General features: G+C 41.0%; 3 protein-coding genes and 1 long non-coding RNA gene across 6 annotated transcripts in view; 3 read left to right on the top strand and 1 right to left on the bottom strand.

Annotated features, from left to right (window-relative positions):
• Positions 1-17,064, top strand: part of LOC136057974 (uncharacterized) — a 204,265-nt gene extending 187,201 nt beyond the window's left edge. The window contains exons 2-3 of the long non-coding RNA XR_010623094.1: positions 15,668-15,866; positions 16,351-17,064. This is a non-coding gene — a long non-coding RNA (uncharacterized LOC136057974). The remainder of the gene's footprint in view (positions 1-15,667; positions 15,867-16,350) is intronic.
• Positions 1,103-2,724, bottom strand: PHOSPHO2 (phosphatase, orphan 2). The gene has a single exon (XM_065751384.1). The coding sequence runs from the start codon at positions 2,678-2,680 to the stop codon at positions 1,952-1,954; it is 729 nt and encodes a 242-aa protein (XP_065607456.1). The 5' UTR covers positions 2,681-2,724; the 3' UTR covers positions 1,103-1,951.
• LOC136057709 (cilia- and flagella- associated protein 210-like) lies at positions 3,157-8,742 on the top strand. 3 transcript variants are annotated; one of them, XM_065750532.1, is made up of 8 exons: positions 3,157-3,428; positions 4,074-4,247; positions 4,341-4,534; positions 5,462-5,618; positions 6,175-6,314; positions 7,131-7,323; positions 7,779-7,943; positions 8,371-8,741. In XM_065750532.1, exons 1-8 carry the CDS (start codon positions 3,306-3,308, stop codon positions 8,689-8,691), a joined length of 1,467 nt encoding a protein of 488 aa, XP_065606604.1. In that variant the 5' UTR covers positions 3,157-3,305; the 3' UTR covers positions 8,692-8,741. The 3 variants fall into 3 exon arrangements, with proteins under 3 accessions (XP_065606604.1, XP_065606605.1, XP_065606607.1); XM_065750533.1 differs by lacking the exon at positions 7,779-7,943 and having other exon boundaries at positions 8,371-8,742; XM_065750535.1 differs by lacking the exon at positions 4,074-4,247.
• On the top strand, positions 9,932-19,039 carry LOC136057973 (cilia- and flagella- associated protein 210-like). The gene is made up of 7 exons (XM_065751108.1): positions 9,932-10,401; positions 11,112-11,268; positions 12,444-12,583; positions 13,077-13,269; positions 13,807-13,971; positions 14,545-14,660; positions 18,634-19,039. The coding sequence occupies exons 1-6, from the start codon at positions 10,304-10,306 to the stop codon at positions 14,623-14,625; spliced, it is 834 nt and encodes a 277-aa protein (XP_065607180.1). The 5' UTR covers positions 9,932-10,303; the 3' UTR covers positions 14,626-14,660; positions 18,634-19,039.
• Positions 19,040-21,867: the final 2,828 nt, after the last annotated feature.

The raw sequence follows: 21,867 nt of genomic DNA, 5'->3' as shown, positions 1-21,867 counted from the left end.
AACTACTACGTGAGGTTCTGAAGGCTCAAAGAATAACCAAATGTAAGTGGAAGTAAAAAACGAGTAGTTATTTATATACTAGGTGATATATTATTTATATACCAGGTGGTTGGATTTGCCTTCATTTTTTTAATTTTTAATAAGCAGTAGGTGAGATCTGGGGACAAGCTGAAAGCAAGCTACTTTACAACCAAGTTATGGAAAGCACAGCATCTGCAACCCTTACCAGACACATACGATGAAGGAGATGCACAACTTTGGAAGAAAAAAAGAAACAAAAAAGCATGCAATACCACACAACATGCATCACCATTCTCTTGTACAGTCTACAAATCAGCTAACGTAAATAGTTAGCTGATAAACAGTTACCCTTCAGTTAGTCGGATGCTGTCTCTGTGCCTGTGTACAAGACAACAGGGTAAACAGTAGAAATATCTCAGACAGCTATCAACATTACAGCTATGGTCACGAGAACCCACGTGCATCATCTGGGATACCTCAGACATCAAAATTCTGTAATTAATAAAAATAGATGAAGAGCTGAACACCAGACTACTTACAAGGTAGTACTTGAAGAAAATCTTAATTTGTAGATCATTGGCCTCAAAACAGGGAGACCACTCCTAAAAACCTTCAACTTAGAAAAAGAGGGTAGTAACAACATTAAATATCAGTAAGAAAATGAAAACAGTGCCCAAAGACAACACAGAAGATATCTACAGAAACTGCAGGCTTCTGAGCCACATCTCTGACATCTGTAGCCACACTACTGTAGAAGTTAGAAGCTGAGAATTCTGCCTAAGGCATTTAAGGCTAAAACAGACAAAAGCAGTTCAGTAGTAGCGGACTATAGCACAATTTGGGACTTTTTGGGAGACCATAAGAAAGAAAACATTTGGCATGAAAACACATCATTCAACTGTAATGAGACTGAAGTGTCTCTGTGCGCATAGTGTCTTGTCTCACCATGAGTAAGAAAGACCACATGCTCACAAATGATTCCTTACTTAAACACAGGCAAATTTTGTTACAACGTTACAATGGATACAGATGTTCCCTTTCAGCCTGAAGGAGAGGATTACACTGTGTACATAGACAAGAGAAAATTGGTGAAACTGGTATAAGGACGCATAGGGACGCATACACCATCCTGTGGGCAGCACAAATCCTGCAAGACAAAAGCAGCAGGCTGAGTACCACCTGCCAGCACAGGCTCTGTACAGAGCAGCAGCAGCACAGAAGGGCAACATTCCTCCTGTGCTTCAGGAGAAAACAGACAAAATGAATGGTGTTCTGCAGAGTGACACCTACACTTGCATTCAGTCACTCCAGGCCCTTACAAGAATGGAACACATTACAGAATACCTTACACAAATCAGGTGTTACTCTTCTCAGTGGCAGTAACTTTTATTTTAATACAAACTATTAAAAAGGAATTTAGTTTGGTAAAATATTCAGTATATTAAAAATATAAATGCACCTTCAGATCAAACAGAATTAGAGACATACCGATCATATACAAACTAAACATTTATCCCAAATAAAAAGTATTCTAAGCCAAAAGTTCCAGAATCACATTCTTGGTAATTAAAGCATATAAATCCTTTATAAATAATTATTCTTTTGTGCACCAATCTTACTCCTTCCCCATAGCACGTGGAACATTGCTTTGGTAGTTGGTAAAGACTCAGGATGGAGAGGAAGACAAAGGGGAATGGTGATTCTTCAAACAAACCCCCCTCACTTTCTCCACAAATGTTGAAACGCATACTATGCCTAAAAGCCATCTTAACATCACTTTCCCATTACTGACAAAACTGAAAATACAGTTTTATATTACACTTAAACAACAGAGGTTCAGCTAATATCCCAATTCTACAATGTTGTGTTTCTACGCGCATTCAGCATTTCTCACCCAGGAAGAAAAAAATACATGTTTCCTTTCATCACTTCAATTTTCTTTTAGAAGCCGCTTCAGATAAGACATAATTTCAACAGCAGATGACCAAACCAGAACAGAACACTCTACAGGACAGAAATCTTGAGAGAGCTGAGAAATCTTTTTCTCTAGGGTATACCCATGCCTGGGCATAGCAACATCACCCTTCTTCAGAAACATCACGGGGCACAAGTCATTCCCACCATCACCTATATATGCAATCTGAGTATAACTCACTCCTCTCTCCAACTGTTTATCTAGAAACTCTTTCAAAACTTTCCTTTTGCAAAGGTTTTTAGGGCATTTTGGACAACGGTGAGCATGAAAGTTCCGCACAGTCAGATAGCCAGTACTGCTGAACGCTGCAGGGTTTGTAAACACTCCATCAAACACCTCGTGGAAGTCAGCAGCTTTTAAAATCCAGTCAATAAACACTGTATTAGAATCTGAAACAATGATACAGTCAAAAAACTCTTTGTTCTTGCCAATAAACCCCAGGAGATCGACCATGCCTGCGGTGAAGGGAATTGCTGTCATGGTTCTTTTCATGTCGCCTTCTTGGACGCCACTGTCCCCCAAGTAGACAAAGACTCTGCCCATGTATTCTGTCCAATGCCCTGGCCGGTAGGAGCTCCGTAACCCATTAGGAAGCTTTTTATCAGGAGCACATCTCACAACCCAGGTGTCGCTATTTTCATCTACGATTGTATGGTCAAAATCAAAAACCAACAGAAATTTCATAGCTGTCCATAAACGGTTTCCGAAACAAACAAACAAACAGAGAACAAAACATTTACATAAATGAAACTACTAAACTGTTACCCGAGCAGCACGCGCCCCGCGGCTCTCACCGGGCCGCCGCCGAGCCCGGGCCAAACGCACCACTCGCCACTTCCGGCTCGCGCCGTCCGCCTCCGGTCCGCGCCGTCACGTGGTCCCGGCCTGTTGCCCGGCAACATGGCGTACACACGCCGGCGCGGCCGCTCGCCATGGCGGCGAGGTCCGGGCTGCCGCGCTGGAGGCGGCGGCTGGAGGGTGAGTGGGGCCCGTACGAGTGCACGGGATGAGGCACAGCCACACCGTGCGTTAAAGTCTGAGCACGGGTGCTCCGTCCGAGCTCCTGGCCTTTGGGGGGGGGGGGGGGTGACTGTTAGGAGCACTTGCTGTTGGTGCCATGGAGGAATTGAAATGCCGACACAGGTTTGAATTCAGGATAGTCTGACTCTAAATAACATCAGTACTTTTTTTTCCCCTCTACATAGCAGCACGCAGATTTGAAGAAAGTCACATACTACATGGATGTTTTCTTCCAAATGACGTAGATCTCCGCCAGGTAATTGTATTGCCAAGAGCAGAGTGGGAAAGGATGCAGGACAGCCTGGGCAGCATGAGCAGAGAGGCAGCACGCAGCCTTGCTGAGAGGAAAGAACAGGAAGAAATGCACTTACGCTCCAAGGCGGCTGTCAAAGACTGGACAAACACCATCATGGTAAGCACAGGGTGTGTTTGTAAACTAACTGATTTGTTTCCACGCATGCAAAAAGGGAAGAGCCAAGCTGGGTGGTGTGATCAACATGCCCAAGGGATGGGATGGCATCCAGAGAGACCTAGACAGGCTCGAGCAGAAGGCCCAGGTGAACCTTGTGAGGTTCAACAAATCCAAGAGCAGGGTCTCACATCAGAGTTGTGGCAACACCCACTAACAATACAAGCTGTGGGATGGAAGGGTAGAGCTCAGCTCTGCCAGAAAGGTCTTGGGGGTACTGGTGGATGGCAAGCAGGGCATGAGCCAGCAGTGTGCCCTCACAGCACACAAAGCCAACCACATCCTGGGCTGCACCAAGAGAAGTGTGTCCAGCAGGGTGAGAGAGGTGATCCTGCCCCTCTGCTTTGTGCAACACGATTCTAAAACATCATAATATTTCCAAGTGTAATCCCTCAGTTTAACATTTGCTTTTAAACATGTACTTTAACTAAGGTTCACTTAAATAGTTTAACTGCCAAACCTAAAATGCAAAAAAAAAAAACAAACAAGCAATCATGGAGTATACCATCTTCAGAATGGTATACACATTTTTAATCCATGATTTTTAAATATGGTATAAAAGAAGGTGAATTTTTATCTGCATTGTAGGGCGAGGCACAAAGGAAACTGAAAGCCAAAAAACTACATGAAGAAAAGCGAGAGGAAGAAAGAAAGTTACTTGATTTGGAAGAAGCAGAATTCCAAGCAGCAAAACGGAAGGAAGCTATTGAGAAAGCAAAGACCTATCTATACAACCAGAATGAAAGAGTGAAAGGGTTACATGTTTGTTGACAATTTATGATTTTTAAATTCAAATCACATTGAGTTCCTTTAAACACTTTGAACAAGAAAATTACTAAAATTGTTCTCTTGCAGAGTGCACTTCTACTTGCTGAGGTCCTAAAGGAAAGGGATGCTCAAATTGAATTTAAAAAGTTGAAGTCCGATGTTAACAAAAAGAAGGAAGAAGAAATAGAACATAAACATAAAGAAGCTATTCTCAGAGAGGAAGAAAAGGTACATCAGCGTTATATGAATCGACTTGCACTATGCAGAGATCAGCTGGAACAGTAAGTAACAGTAAAATAGGGCTACTTTTGATTAATTAATTATTTAGACTCTCTTCTCACAAATACACTCTCTAAGGTTTCCACAGAGAGTAAGTAATCATTTGTCTCAGAAATGTGACATCGTAAAAAGAATAATCCAGACAAAAGACCTTGCTCAAAAAGGAGAAGATGTCATAGGCAGTGTGGTAAAGTTGCCAACAGTCTGCATATGAAACCACCTCCAGCAGGCAGCAGTAGGTTTTAATCACATCACTAATCCAATTCTCTTCCTGACAGTGTATTTTAAATTGATCTTCAGTTCCAGAAAGAGAAGAATTTAAACCAGACTGTTGCTTTGGCCATTATCAGCTTCCAGAGAATGCATTTAGAGAACTCGTCACTGCTACCTCCACTTTCACTCAGCTTTTCCAGAGAACTTACGGGGGAGTCACCACTGCTATTTACAGGACTGGTGGGCTGACAGAAGGAATCAAGCTCCCTGATGCAGATAGCAGGTTTAAAGTCTGGTCTCACATATTCCAGATCCAATACATAAAGCCTGGAAGAACACTACTGGTTTAACCTGTTGCCTGCGTGTCCAGACAGAGAAGTGTAGGTGTGGTGGGACTTACTAGGGAAATCTTGCTCACTGAAGTTGCTGCAGAGATAGGCCAAAATGCAATAAATACTGAGGTACTCATGGGTTGTCCAGCTCAACCTTGTTACTAGTCATCTGCAGTCTGTCTGCACATACCACATAGCTAATTTCTGGTCAGATTACTGAAGGGCTACCATTACAATCATGCTGGTTTTTATCTCTGACATTCTACCCATCTTCACTTCAATATATCAGATGTTTTAAAGTACCTTTACATATGCAGAATACCCATCCGTTCATTACTCTATATGGTCTCTAACCCATTAATTCCACTCTTTTTTTTGTTTCAGAATAAAGGAGCACAAGCATCAAGCAGATCTTGCCAAGCTAGAAGACAAAAGAGAAGGAGAAGAATTACAAAGATTGAGCCGATTGTACCAACTGGAATTTCTGAGAGAAATGGAAAAGGAACGGGAGAAAAAAGTTGAACTTCAGAGGCTGTATCATGTAGGTAACAGGAAAGCAAGGAGTTCAAAATGCTCACTTTGTTTTGGCTGTCTGGAGTGAAACAGTAGTGTTAATTTAATATAGCTTAATGGGCCTGCTGGGAACAGGAGGTTTGCTGATAGCTTCAATATGCCAGGTACCATGTACTTGCCCAGTTTTACACCTGTTTTTCTCTGATAGGAAGAGGGAATAATTAGAGTCTGTGAACATGAAAATAATTGAAGGGGTTTGCACAGTCCCATCCCTGTCAGCATTTCCCTCTCCCGTGTGTGTGGATGGGAGCAAGGAATAATGCTCCCTGCATTGCACAGTAATGGGTTGGCAGAAGCAGCTCCAAACAGTGTCCGATGCTTGATTCCCCTTCCTTCTCTTCTCTACCACCTTCCCTTCATGCATGTTCAAACCAGATGAGGAAGTAATAAGAACCCCTTTCCTCTCCATTCTCTTTGAAAGAAACTTGAATAGAAGGAGTAGGAAGTGATGCTTTTCAGTTGCTAACCCAGCCCTAGATTTTCTAAATTTCATCTGTTACATTGGGATCATTTTGCCTATACAGGAACACATAGCTAACCAGAAAATAATCAAAGCAGTGGAGGAACAAAAACAAATGGAAGAAGATGAACGTATTAGAGCTTATTTTAAAACAAAGCAAACTATTGCCAGGCTGATGAAAGAGAAGGAAGAAGAAATGCGTAGGTGGGTTCAAAGCTAGCTTATAAAATGTATCTAAATTAAGAATTATACACTTTTCTTATTCAAATATTTCAGACTGATGACATAACAAACCCCACAGTTATTCTGTAATTAAATTCTACTCAATGGGAAACAGAGAATTCAGGACAAAAAGAAAATTCTTTCACAGCTTCATCAGTAATAGATCTGTGAGTTCTCAAGTCCTCAAAGTACAAAGATTTACAGAAGTGAAAAGTTCTACTCCAGTGTGTTGGGAACAGTAAGTTTCAATATGGCCTGCCAAATCTACACCCTCTCAGCAATTAAAGGAAATTAGAATCCTTATTGAAGGTATTTTGGGGCATATTTTTCTGAGATAGATAAAGAAAAATAATTTTACTTCTTAACTAGGCACCTATATTAATTAAATTATTTATATATATATATAATAATATCATATAATAATGCCATTAGTAAGGTCTACCTTTTTAACACTGAATGTACAGCATCAGTATGCCAGTGAGTTAATCTCACTGTTCTATTTCTGGCCAATATTTCCTACACGCTCTTCCTAATAGCTAGTTGCTACGCAGACTCCGAATGATACAGCACTTTCCTGCAACAAAAAATAGTGTTACAAAAATACAGGGAACCCTTATTTGCTAAATCATATGATTAAAAAACATGCAACGGAAGGAATACAAGGAGATCAAGAACTGCAGTGGGTGGGCCAGAGAGTGGCAGGAAGAGATGGCTGGCAGCCAGACCACTAGGTTTGGCAGAAGCAGTACTTTATGTAGACTAGGTGCATATGTTAAAAATACTCATGTTCTTCTACAGAGTAACACAGGAACACCAGGATAAAATCATTAGTCAATTAGCTGCCCAAATGAGTGAATTGCTGAGGACAGAAGATGAGCGTATTGCTAGAGACATTGCAAAAAAAGAAGCTGCACAAGAAAAAGAGCAGAAAGAGAAAGAAGCTAAAAAAAAGGCTGTCATTGAATCTATTGCTGAACACAGAGCCGCTGTGGTAAGAAATCTCACCTGTTCTCATCCCTCTTTCTGACATATACTTAGGAATACCTTCTAGAAACATTGTGGTTTTTAGCATGCTAACTGTTAGTGAGTCATACACACAAGTTTGCAGTAGCTGTCTCTCATATTTACAATTTACATTTACACATATAACACCTTAAGTACCTGGGTTCATCCCTTTGAGTTTGAAAGCTCTGTAATTGTTGATAATTTGTGCAAACACTTTCCAGTCTCAGCCTTGCTTACTGCAGCTGAGGAGAGTGTCAGTGCTGCCAGAAACTCAGCCTGGACAGAGTGCAGCTGCCATGGTCCAGCACATCAGAGTGTTGGTGTGGGACTGCATTGTTATTGCTGCTGGATCTGGACTGGAGAATGGCTGATTGCGAGACGTGGCTCCTCAAACTAGCAAGGTGAATATTTGATTAACCTCCTCTATTTTATAAAATGCAGGTGAAGATGAAATTGGAGAAGGAGAGAGAGGAAAAAGCAGAAAGTAAAAAAGAACTTATAGCATTAGTGGAAAAGAATCAGATCTATCTGGAAACAGAAAAAGCCCAGAAACAAAGACAACGTGAGGCAAACATAGAAGTGCAGAAAATTCATATCCAGCAAATGGTAAATGAAAGTTCCATACCCTTCCAGACCCTTCAAAAGCGAGCATGAACCTAACCAGCAGTGCTAGTCAGTGTGGGAGTCACCAATACAAACTCTTTCCTGTCAAAGATGGTTGCATGAGTGAAGGCTGGTTTGCAATAACACATCACTTCCTGTCCTGTGTTGTTATGTATGGCTGCTGCCCCCTTTTATCTTCTGGGCAGATCCCCAAAGAACAGCAGCAAATGCTTATGTTCACTCAGCTACTCAATGTACACCTGTAGTGGTGTGAGCCGAGAATGAACTGGGAGGAATGATATCTGACAAGTGTGTTAATATCACCTCCAATCTCCTGTAAGCTTACCCTTTCTAAGTTTTAACAGACAATTATGTTGTGAAAGAAATACCAAGTTTTATTATTCCCTTTTTATTTCCTTTTCTTCCTCAGGCAGAAAAGAAGGCAAAAGAACAGCAGGAGAAGCAAGAAGACTTGGACTACAATGCTCAGAAAGAGCTTATTGCGCTTCGTAAAGAACGCGAGTTTCAGAAGTATGCAAAGCAATTAATTGAATCGGAGTCCAGGACTACACAACATCTCTATCCTCTCCTGAAAGCTTCCAAAGATATAATAGGCCTTGGAGGTGGCCCATTTTCCAGAGGAAATGAAGGAATACATCCTGGTTTTCAAGCACAGGATGTTGCTGAGATCCAGGTACTTTGTTGTGGCAGTACTACTGCTGAAGAAGTTAAAGCTATGAAAGAACACTGAGACTATCCAGCAGGGTAAGCCAAAAGTAGTTTTTATGTGGTTAAAAAAAATAAAAAAACACAAAAACTTCTTCAACCTTGAATCTTGAGTCAAAACTATAAATGGATCTACATTAAATATATACTGTGAATCTAATGTCCATTTGAAAAAATAAATTTCAGAGAATTTAGTACGTTCTATAAAACCATCAAATTGTATTCTATGAAAGTTTTGTTCCTTTGCTGTAATGTTTCAATCACATTTTATGTGACGTGAACAGAGTTATAGTTTCATATACATTATATATGATTTTGACCATCAGCATTACCCATTCCAGCCGAAGGCTCACTGTTCCTTTTTTATTATTTTTTCTAGAAATTCACTGTCCCGTGTTTTTCAATCCTACTGGATATACATGTGATACAGATTCCCAACAACAAAAAAGGCCCCAAAAGTTATGCTGCTCACTATCCGATTTCCAATAAAGTACTCTCCATAATGAAAACAGATAACTGAATCTACAGGCAAGAATGTACACAAAAGTTAGAGTACTTACATTACTGCAGTTTCTGTAGTGCTTTGCAACTGTCGCTGTAAAATTAATGTCTTGCTGTAAATTAATTACATAAAAGTAAAGATATAAGTTGGTCACAGATGAATTTGGTCATCCAAAAGGCAAGTTCCAGTGTAGCTGTAAATAGCTACAACAAAAATACCATGGCAGTAAGAAACAACAGTTTGATGGCTCTTTCAAAAAGAATAACAAAGATTCAACCTGCAGAAGGCAAATTCAAATCTAAAATTGTTTCTCAGATTTCTCAGCAAGCACAGAACTCTTCAGACACAAAGCCACATATGTATCTTGCTCCTCAATATTTGTTCGTTTGCTGAAATGTTTCCACCATGTTTTATGTAATGTAGACAGGATTTCATGTGACGTCCTCTGCAGTATCCTTGACTCTGAGCAGGACATTCCTGTTTTGGGGTCCACCAGAAATGCAGCCCAAGCGACCTGAAGCTGCACATACCCTTCTGTTCCAACCCCGAGCTGTACATCTCTCCTGACCAAGGCATTAGTTGACACAAGTACTAAAGTCAGTAAGTTTCACAAAAACGATGATTGACAATATTTGGGAAACGGGTCTCTGTGTGCCATTAGAACTCTGAGCCCGGCGTGACAGCAAAAGGCTCTGACACAAAGCACGGGGCCTGCAGCCAGAGGGAGGCCCCTGCTCCCCCCCGTGCGACCACAGCTCCCCTTATCTCCCTGCCGCGTAGTGAGCGGACGCGCCCCTTTCTTAACTGCAGCAGCCGCCTTCTCGAGAAACGTCGTCCAGGCACGAGAGAGGGGATTACTAAAGGACGAGGAGCACGAACCCACGCAGGCAAGGACGGTCCCGCATCGCCGCACGGCCCGGGTGGCTCCCGCCTCACGCAGCCCGGTGCCTCGCCAGCAGCGCGCCGGGGCGGGGCCGAGCCGCGCCGCCATCGGAGCCGGGGCGTGCCCGCCTCTCTATTGTTGTCCGGGCGCTGCCGCACGAGGCTGAGACGCTCCCACTCTGGAAACAGAGAAAAGAGGGCGGGCGCCATCAGAAAACACGGTTTTCTGTCTGTCCCTCGGCAGGAGCCGCCGATGGAGCACGAGAAGCCGGGCGCCGAGCAGCGGGAGGTGGAGCGGGAGCACGGCCGCTACATGGAGCGCCGGGCCGTGGCCCGGGAGCAGCTGGCGCAGTGAGTCGGGGCCGCGCGGTCCCCCGGAGCGGGGCTGGGGTTGGAAGGGCTGCCCGGCGCCTGCTCGAGCCGGCGGTTGTAACGCGCTGCGCTGGGCCTGGAAGCACGTAAACACTGCTCAGTCTATGGTGCCTTTTTAAAGTCAGTTCTGTGGCTTCAGAAACGCTTCTTGGTGGTGGCGGCGGCAATGTTTGCTCAACTAAACAAGAGGAACTGTGTTCTGGCGCCGAGAGCAAGCAGCTTGCCTCCCCGAGGCAAAACTTGTCTCTTGCCTTTCCCCCTCAGTGATTCATACATGTGTCTGACTGGTACGGGCTGATGACTCTTCCGTGCCTCAGCCCGCGCTGCAGCGCTGCTCAGAAGGCCGTTATCTGGCAAAAGCCAAACTTGGACGGGGAGCGGGGTAGCTGTTAAACAAGTGAATCGGTTGCAGTGTTACTCATATCCATACGCTGGTCATGTTTGCTTTTGCTAGGATTAACTTAATCAGGAAACTTCTGTCCTTACCTTTCAAACTGGTACTCAGCTTTGGCCAATGGATCTGTCGCTACCATTTTAAAAATGTGATTGTATTTTGATCCGATGTTCCACTTTCACTTCAAAGTACCACATTGTTCACTGTTCAAGTACCTGTAGATGTGTAGCATCCCAGTTCGTTCCCTATGTCATGAAGTTCCCGGGCCATTTATTTCCTTCCTTTTCTGTTTCAGAATAGAGGAGCACAAGCATCAGGCAGACCTGGCCAAGCAGGAAAACAATAGAGAAGGTGAAAAAATACAAAGGCTGAGCCAGTTGTACCAACTGGAAATTCAGAGAGGAAAAGAAAAGGAACAGGAGGAGAAACTTGAACACCAGAGGCAGTATCATGTAAGTAACAGAAGGGGAGAGTTAACTATTTGCTTCACCATTGCATTAGGACCATGAATAAATGGGTCTCTTGGCACCAGAAGGTTTGCTCATAGCTTCAGTAATGCTGCCAGCTGCAGGCAGTGTTCCTGTCCCCTTCTGAGAAGGGCCCCTTGAAGTTTGTGATGTGACACCCAGAGCTTTGACTGGTCTGTAATGGAAAACACTCTTGTAGGCATCAAGGAATAGCCTTGACTTGAGAACTAGATTTAATCCTGTTTTAAGCCCATTTTAACTTGTTAGGAAGAGGGAGTAGTCTGAGTCTGTGAATATGAAAATATCTTTATAAGTTGCCTTTCCCCTTGTGACTGAACTTGTTTAGGAAATCATACAATGGTTTGGGTTGGAGGGGAACTTTTAAGTTATACTTCCAACTCCCCTGCTATAGGTAGGGACACCCCTTTCTATACCAGGTTGCTTTAAGCCCATCCAGCCTGGGCTTGAATGCTTCCAGGGAGGGGGCATCCACAACCTCATTGGGCAACCCGTTCCAGTGTCTCAGCACCTTCACAGTAAAGAATTTCTTCTTAATATATCATCTAAACCTCCCCTCTTCCAGTTTAAAACTGTTTTCCCTTGTCCTGTTGCTACATACCCTTATAAAAAGTCTCTTAAGACTTATCATCAGACCTACTGTTCCCCTCTCTATACCTCCTACATGAAACCCCTTAAGCAGGAAGGCTGAAGTATAAGTACTTCATTGTAAGTAAGTTTAAGTAATTCATTGGCAAGCAAGACAATACAGGGAGGGAATTGCCAGTGAAACCCTGCTTGCTTTTTTTCCCCTGTCCCATATTCCTTCTGGTTCTGATTATACAACTCTTATCCATTTCCCTTCAACCTCACATGTGTGAGAAAAGCGTTATATGCTAACTGCCATTTCTAGGTGACTGCAAAATGCCTCCTGCCTTACGCTTTCACAGTTCTACAGTTAGTTTGTATCCTTCAGAGTCTGTGCTATGTGAATGACACTTGGAATGGGAGATTATTTGTGGGCACTAGGGAAGCAGAGGAAAAGGTAACTGAAGGATACTATGCTGGGGACTAGACATGAAGGCTCCACCAGATTTTTCTTATTAAATATTTAAGATACCTCATTCTGCATTAAAATAAAAGTTTTTTTTCCATTTAAACAGGAGCATGTAGCTGAAAAAGAAAGAATTAAAAATGAAGAGAAACTAAAAGAAGACAAAGAGGATGATCAAATTAGGGCTTATGTTAAAGAAAAAGAAACAATGGCTGATCTGAGAAGAGAGAAAGATGCAGAGACCAGCAGGTAGGTTGAAGGGCTGGTGTTGAGATTCAAAGCTCCAACAGAAACAATATATTTATTACAGTAACAAAATAAATTCTTCACTTGCTTAATTGTGAGGATATGACATTTCTGAGTCTGTAAAAGTTCCCTTTCTTCCTACATTCAGTCAGTACTCTCAAGCATTGGCCTGTTTCAGCAGTGTGCTGGGTGAGCTGTATGATCACTGTATGATCTCATTATTGCAACAAAAGCTAGCATGGCAATAAATTATATATACTTATGTGTTTGTATATATGTAGGGAGTGCTTGTTTGCCATGTTAGCAAAAGGAGATCAAGGGGCTGAGTGGGTGGGCATGTGTGGCAAGAGGATGGAATCCTAGAATCGCCAAGGTTGGGAAAGACCTACAAGATAGAAGAAGCAGGACTGTTGGATTTAGTCTGAGAAATGCCTCGGAAGGCATAAGCATATATCAGATATTCTGGTATGATATGGTAGCTTATGTTGTGCCGCAGGCGAATTGAGGAGCATCAAGACAAAGCTTGTAAAAAACTAACTGCGCAGATGAACAAGGCATTGAGGATGGAAGATGATCGTCTTGATCGAGCAGCTGCAGAGGTAGAAGATGAATATCAAGTGAAAAGCAAAGAGAAAGAAGCTAAAAAAAAGGCTGCTATTGATTCTATTGCTGAATACAGAGTTACTGACGTAAGAAACCTAACCTGTTCTTGTTCCTCTTTCTGGCATGTACTTAAAATTTTCTAGAAGGTATTCCTGTTTTTTAAAGTGCTAACTAGTGAAACATGCACACATACATTCTCAGTAGCTGCCTCTCATATTTACAATCTACAGTTATACATCTGACACTTTAAGCTGCAAGTGGTACATGGATTCATTCATTTGAGTTTGAAAACTCAGTAATTGTTGATAATTTGCCCAAATGCTTTCAAGTCTCAGCTGTGCTTACTGCAGCTGAGGAACCTGGCCTGGATTGCAGCTTGTGGGGCTGGTGCCATCTTTCTGGGTCCTCTCTCCCACGTGGAGATGGGCACCATCTGTTGGTGCTACCAGAAACTCAGCCTGGACAATGTGCACCTGCCATGATCCAGCACATCAGAGTGTTGGTGTGGGACTGCGTTGTTATTGCTGCTGGATCTGGCCTGGAGAATGGCTGATTGCAAGACATGGCTCCTCAAAATAGCAAGGTGAATATCTGGTTAACCTTCTCTATTTTATAAAACGCAGGCAAAGATGAAGTTGGAGAAGGAGAGAGAGGAAAAAGCAGAGGATGCAAAGGACCGTAGTCAGTGGATGACAGATGATCGTGTCTATCTGGAAATGGAAAAAGCTAAGAAAGACAAACAGCATGATGCAAATGTAGAACTACAGAAGTTTCGAATCCAGCAAATGGTAAATAGAAGCATGGTACCCTTTTAGCCCTTTCAGAAAGAAGCATGCATCTACAGCAGCAGCAGTGGATACTGTCTGTAGGGCAGGAACAGGAGGCATGCTGCACGGGTGATGTGTGTTTTGTTTGTCATCTGTGTGCACCGCAGATATTGGTATTGGGGGACCAGCCACATCTCAGAGGAGTGGAACAGAAGTTTCTGCTGGGCTTTCTCAGTCTGTGTTGGTCAGGGAGGATTACAAGGAAGGGCAGATGATAGGAAAGAGATCAGTGCTGCAAATATGGCCTCAAGAGCACTCAGAAATGCAGATCCCCTCGTCTTCAATTGAATTTCCCTGGAGCTCATGACCTTATTATTCAGCTCCTTGTGATGTCAGTGGCCTAGTGCAGGAGACACTCATAGAAAGCTTTTCTTCCCAAACAGTGTGGTGTAAGTCTTTTTCTAAAAATTCACTGTTGCATTTTTTTCATAACTTGAAAGACTGAACATATGAACTCTGAACATAGGTGCACAAGGTTTTAAGTTAATTATGTTGTAAAAGAAATACTAAGCTTTGTTATTCTCTATTTCTCAGGCAGAGAAACAGGCAAAAAAACAGCAGGAAAAACAAGCAGATTTGGACTACAATGCTCAGAGAGAAGCCACTTTTCACTAAGAGTGAGAATTTCGGAGATGAAGACAGTGAGTAACCTGATGTGTCACGAATGCGTGTAACTTCTGTTCTCCCCTCCAAGCATCCACAGTGGTAACAGGGCGTGGATTTGGGCCTCCTAAGTAGGTTTTATTCTTCATTTTTTATCTAAATCAGCATGGGATACTGCTGAAACTCAGCTACCTCAGTGTAGCTGAACTACTGCTTCAAAAAGGAACAAAGGAACATGGAGGGTATCCATCAAGAATTCATGAAATATCAGCTGAAGATTAGCAAAATTAGCTCATGCTAACTGGACAATGGTAAATGTAAATGAGTGTCTATTAAAAGAATGTTTGTGCAGCACTGTCCACATTCTTCCTTGACAAATGTACATGAGCTGCCATCTTGAGTAGGCACTGAGCAAATACTTGGAATTGGGCAGGAACGTTCCAACTTTTGTGCCCCTACAAATCCCTGTCCAAGAACACAGCCAGAACTCAGAGCTAGCAGACCCACCTATTGCTGTGGCTGCTGAGCTGTTTCTAGACAGCAGGACATAGCTAAGTACAGCTGATTCTTTGTATCCGCTTTAGTCAGTGCAGCCCATAAAGGGCTGATCGTGGAATTAAGAAACTGCATAACATTTGTGGTGCATGTATTTTTGGGGTCAGTTTGCCCAGGGTAGCACTAGTTTGGGGTCATTGCTATTGGTTATTGACTCATCACTGTTTGGAGCATATCTTCCTTCTTAAGTTTTCATCCAAAAGGCTCCAGTTTGTGATTACTCAGAAACGTGAACAAAAGCACAGTAAATAGGAACAACCAGAACAACCAAGAGATCTATCCCAAACTTGTTTCTCATCTACACAAAAAGGCTAATATTGCTGAACTGTTGTTGTGTCATACAGAGTTCTTTCCCATTATCTTGGAATAACTGACATGTTTAGAATTTTTTTTTCTTTTTGGGGAAAAAGAGGCATGGCTATTAGCTTCTGAAATAGTCTCTAAATACTTCTTTTTTTCTTAGTTCACTAATAAAAAATTTATTTCCCCTCTCTCTGAGCCAGTGCTCTTTTTATTACTTCAAGCTTTTTTCAGTAAAGAATGGAAACTTTTAATAAAGTCTTTTGATGGCAGAAGCTGAAACCTTGAGAAGAAGCACTGACTACAGTAAGAGTTGTGCTGAAGTCTGCAGAACTTGATAATGCTCCAAATGCGTGCCCAAGTGCACATTCACACATGCTCACTGCCATGCACAACTGGTGAGTTAAATGGATTTTAGTCTACTTCACAGCAACAAGAATCAAGGTGGATTGCAGCCTCACTTCCTGCTTAGCTTAAAAAAAAAAAACAAAAGCCCTGTATTGTAGATTGTGTGCACTTAAAACCCACCATCTCTTTCCATGGTGCTTTTTACTGGAATATCTACAGAAATACCCAACTCATCAACCAGAAAGCATTTCATCCTTTCAGTGTACTTAGAGTGAAATAAATATTTAGTGTAGTTTTTAAACACACTGGATAGATGTGAATCCAGTTGCTCATTTTCAGCATTAAAAAGCATGAATTGTATTGCATTGACTTCTAAAGATGCATATGCTGTGTGTGCTTGCTTCAGTGATTAACCCTAGTTAGTGATCCCTACAAAATAGCAAAAAAGTTGTTTTAGGAACATGAAGTAAACAGCTGAGCTACTAGAATTTTTAGTGACATAACATTATGGTAACATTTAATTGTTCTTTACAGTTGTCCTACATGAAAAGCAAGAACGAAAATCTTGCAAGAGTAATACAGAAGACTAAAGTAATTTGTATGTTTGATATGTTGAAGAACACAAAGGAAGAAAGAAAGACTGGGAAGAAGTTAAAAGAACAACTTCCTGTGCAAGTAGAAGCAGATGAAAGCTACTGAACAGCCTGAGATGATAAATAAGTGAAACAGTGAGAAAGCTGAGCTCACTCAGTCTGGCAAGGAAGAAGCTAAGGAGAGATCTAGGAGCAACCTGCAGGTGTTGGAAGGGTAGTACAGCTAAAGCAGAGCCAAGCTGTTCTTGGTACTGTCAGATGATTGATAGAACAGATTATTATGTGTGAGACCAAGTTGATTGTCACGGAACACCATGTTCATGCTGAAAGGGGTTAAAACTGGATCATTTTGGCCAGAAAGGTGGTCAATTATCACCTGAGACGGCTTTGAAATGGTCACATTTAAGGCAGGAGGTTGGTCTAGCTGACCACCAGTGGACCTTTTCAACCACTAAAAAGAGAGCAACAAAATACAGGAAGCAAAAGGACAGCTGCTAAGCGGAGACAAACAGTTGATCTGGAAAATCTGTTGAGAGGTATCTCTAGTCTGATGCCTAGTGTCACTGCATATGCTTATTAGCTAAAGCTGCATTACATGTGCTTATTAGCTGAAGTTGCAACTTATAGTTAGGAAATCAGAATGTGTTTTGAGAAATGACTTCGAAACACAAATTAATAATTTTGCTCAATGGAGCCCCCACTCAGCTGGTGTGCTTTGGAACACTTCAACAGATACATGTAACTTAACAGCAAACCTCAGAAGGACTGAAACAGACAAACTGTTTTTTTTCCAAACGTGTCACCCAACTCTGTGGAAATTGATTGGGAATATAAGTACTTACATCCAGGGTCAGATCTGATTTTTCAGAATATCACAAGTTGGATCCCTGTATGGCTACAGCAGTAGTCTTTTCAGATCTATTGTAATTCCAACAAAGAAAATGGCATAGAGGAGCTTTTAAAATACCTCACTCTAGATAGATTTAAGTTAACCATCTATGCCATTCTTTACTGTCGAGTGGTGATCCGGGCTGGAGTTTACTAATTCTAGCATTACAAGCTGCTACTACTCAACTCAGAGGAATGATGAAGATGACACCTAACTGGAAACAAACCACCACTGAAGAGAAAAGTTGGCAACACAAGGCAGTTAAGAATGGACACTTTCATATGCCACTATAGACTGGCTACGTGTAGCCCTCCTGAAATTTTTTTCAAAACTTAATGGTGGTTTTAGGTCAAAGAACTTGTTCTGTTTTAGATTTGTTATTTACTTATACCTTTCTCACTCTATCCCATTTCAAGACATGTAATCTTCCTTTTTCGTCTGGTAATACATCCTTGTCTCTGCTGAATCTTCATTCTTGTTCTGGCAGTGCATCTTTTTCTCAGGTAGAGAATCTTCCTTTTAGTTCTAAATAGCTCAACAAAAAAAAAAACAAAACCTTCAGTGGCAGTTAAAGTGAAAACTAGAGCTCTGATAAGATTGTATGAGTTACCTTTCTTTAATTCCTTCTAAGTAATATGTTGTGCTATGTCTTTAAATTTGGACTCTAGTCATTTTGTTTATGCTCTTGCATTGCCACTAGTGCAATCTAAGCTTCTGTTATGGTCTAGTAAATTAAAACCTATCTAATCTATTTAACCAATCTTTTAGAAGATCTAAAACAGCTTTAAAATATAGTTGATTGTAGCTACTTGATACTATGTTATATAAACCAGCATTTGACTTTTTTTCCTTCTGTGTTTCTTTCTCGAATACATTATCCAGAGAAACAGACAATTCTGTTAGGTACTGAAGGGTGTCAGAACTGCAGGCCCAATAAAACTCAACATGATATTTTTGTTAATATAATAGTATTTTTGGTACATACCGCCTTCCAAATAAGTAACGCCCAACTGGACTTAACATTCAAAAAAGAACTGCAGGCCAGAAAGCTGCAGTGCTTATTGAAGAAACAATCGTCACAATGCAGAGCAGAGACAGGATCAAAGGTTTGAGGCTACCAAAACTTGGAACTACACATTCAGCAACTGGAACAAGGACATGGCAGCCAAGGAAAATCTAGGCTGTCCTTGGTAAAGCTTAGAATTACATTACTGCTGTAGGGCAATTGCTATTGTTTCAATTACAACCTATCAATTCACATACATTCAATCGTATAGTAGTTATGAATTACACAGCAGGACTTAAACTCTCTTTCTTTCTTCTTCAGAGATACACCTGACAAGTATAGAAGCACCTACAAAAGAATAAGAAGCTATAGCTGCTCTGCAGAACCTACCAGTGCCTAGCAGCTGAAGCTGATTGGAACACATTACAAGACATGCAGTGTGCAGGAGCCTGCCTATATTCAGCTTCAGCTCAAGAAACAATTACCCTATCTACAGCCATAGGTTTCAATAAGCAATTGCAACAGTAATTGCTATACTTCTACTACAGAACACAACGGTAGTTTCACTTTTGAGGAAGTCAAGAGAGGAAAAAACCTAAACGTGTATTCAAAGTTGACATTTGTGCTGTACTCTGAGTGTTACTGTGCTTCTAAGCTTAACTAAAATCTTGTGTTTTGTCTTAAAAAAAAAAAAAAAACACTGAATAATAAAATTGAGTGAGCTGTTTAAAAATAGCTACCTGCATCAGTAGTATCAATGCTGAGCGTTTCTGTTGCGGGTTTTTGGGTTTTTTTTGACAATTTTCTACTTAATTTTATTGTGGAAAAGGCAGAAGGAAAACTAGACTGAGAAAGTTGCAGCATTGGCTCCATCTCTAATTCTTTATTAGAAAGAATTACATGTCTGCAGTAAAAAAGAATTAAATGTCTGCAACAACATAGTTGTGTGCCTTACACTCAAGTCTCCAGATTCACTGTAGGAAACATACACAATAAGGGTATGGTACACTTCTCTGCTGTCTCCTGAACACTGCTCTGGCACAGCCAGGTTGCCAGGATGGGATACTGGTGTAGGTGAGCTTTTGATCAAAACTTATCTTAGCATTCAGTTCTAAGCTAGCAGCTATCCCTACTGCTGTATTTAAATTCATGTCATCAAATAGGTACATCTTCTGTAACTGGTAAAAGTTTGGTGTTTTTTTTCTTTGCATTCAAGTACAAGATCAACGTTTGAAACTTGCAAAAAAGCTACAGAGATAAACACTGGATCTGCTTAGTTTCACAGCTGCATTTTTTGTGTGTTGAATTAGATACCTAGCTTCTCATTTGTCTGCAGTAGAAAGATGCAATTCCATCTATTAGCAAACACTGTTGTCCAGTTCAGCAAGAAACTGAAGATGTGAATATCCATTTTTTTATAAAAGGGTTTAACTGAAGAGGTCATGTCCTGACATCAGATCACCACATCCTGCAAATCTGTGCAAGCAACACTTCAGAAGGCTCAGGATTTGAATCACAAGCATATTTAAATGCACCATTTAAAATGCACCCTACAATCCTACGATTTGCACCACGTGAACTAGAAATGAGCAATTCCCTTAACTGCATACAGAAAATTCATACTGCAAGAAGGACACTTTGCAGACAGATGGACTATGCTAACAAATATGCCAAAAAGAAGCATTTATTACTGAAAATTAATACACACGATACACATTTCCTTTCAAGAACTTATAGTCTCCCAGCTGAGAACTGGGTCATCATCCCAGCTGAGAACTACACGTTACAAAATATTGAAGAGACAAATTTCCAAATATTTCACTAAATATTACATGCACACCACTACTTACATAATGAATCACCCAGTTAGCAGCTGTTTCCTCTCACAATGTATCATAAATTAATAGGCCTGAATTATTTCCAATCCTTCCAAGTATTCCTTTAATTAGCAGTTATGGCTAAAGCAACACACTGACTAGTCCCTAACGTACACTTACAAGTATATGTACAGAATATGTAGAAAAGACTGCCTGCTGATAATAGAAAGTGCATTGGATGTTGCAAAATCTCGATTCAAAGTCAGGGTGCTGGCATAGCTTAAATAGCTCATTTGATGTTACTGTCATAGCTTTCATCAATATAATTTTTAAATAAGCACGTTAGAGATGTGTATTTAGCAATGTAAGATCCGTCCTCTGAACTTGTTAACTACCTCACTCATTTCATATAAACAGTGACTTCATGATTAAGGAAGGACATACCTCGAAATCATATTAAAACTTATTTTGATTTCATAGCTTTCCCCTCTCTCCAAGTAGATATTACCTCATTCTTTTATTGAGGAACAGGTTTTGTTGGAGTAATGTTCCAATGATGTGAACCGTTCAAGGATAAGTACTTGGTACTCCACTAGAAGTACATGCAAAACAAAATGGAAAGCTTAAGTTTTTTTGCTAGGAAACTGCAGAATTATACGAAATTCAAGTTCGGCAAAATGCAGAGTTCACAAACTTCGTGATATGCGTTTTCTTGAGTAATTTGGTTAAATTTTGCATTAGAGAAATTACAATTTCCAGAAAAGGAAGGAAAACAGCATGTAAGGGTTCTTAACATTTATGTCACATTGACTCTAGAAACATTAAGATGAACTTTGTCACTTGTATCCTCTAGGTAAGTTGACCAAAAATTAACTCATGACTGCTGCTGAAAAATACTAGTGCATTTTACCAAAGTTCTTCAAGTATCAGGGAAGACATAAATCGTTTAAAAGAGAGGTATATGATAGAGCACAGTATGTTTATCCTGAGGCTATTTTAAGTCCCAAAAGCAGAGATACACTTTTTTTTTTAATACAATTTTTCTACAGTAAAGTCAATTCTAGAATGCTGACAGCACAAGCTGCCTTCCAGATGTACTTTCCCCCCTCATGCAGAAGGAATGACCACAAGCATTGTTTTCCAGTACAAGTAAGTACTGCTTTCAAACATGCTTCCACTTCATTTCTGTAAGCTAAAAGGCCAACGAAGTATGACACTGCTGCCAAAGATGGCACTGAGTTACACTGACCACAGTGCAACACAGTTACAGTGTGAGGCTGGGAGCAGAACAACCTGTTATAGAGGGAAGAAGGGATCCAGGACAGCAGAAGTAGTAGCCACAAGCTCACCAGGCAGCAAGAACACAGTGGTGCTCAGGGACATCCTGCTGTCCAAAGGACTGTGCTGCAGTCCCACTGAATGCCTTATCAGTCATTCTTCTAGACAACGAAAAGCACAAACGTGGCACATCCTCCCTCTCAGAAGACTGCAATTTTTGAAGTTAGTTTAAGGAAACGAAGTGCTGAGTATTAAAACAATTGAGCATCAAATACAATACAGACAAGGCATGCTCTCAGCAAGAGATTTAAGAGTATCCCACCATGTGCCATTATAAGTGACTGACTTCTTACATGTTAAAAAACAGGAAAACAATCTTTGTGCCACCTATCCAGATGAATTTTAACCTGCTATTAAAGAATTAAAGATCATATAATCTGTACAAATACTTTTTTGACCTACAGCAAG

Source organism: Cyrtonyx montezumae, unplaced genomic scaffold, assembly GCF_038088225.1.
Source record: "Cyrtonyx montezumae isolate F1298 unplaced genomic scaffold, pur_monq_1.0 scaffold_7, whole genome shotgun sequence".
NCBI lineage: Eukaryota > Metazoa > Chordata > Aves > Galliformes > Odontophoridae > Cyrtonyx > Cyrtonyx montezumae.
The sequence above is the reverse complement of the archived record's forward strand: the minus strand, read 5'-3'. Positions and strand labels throughout refer to the sequence as shown.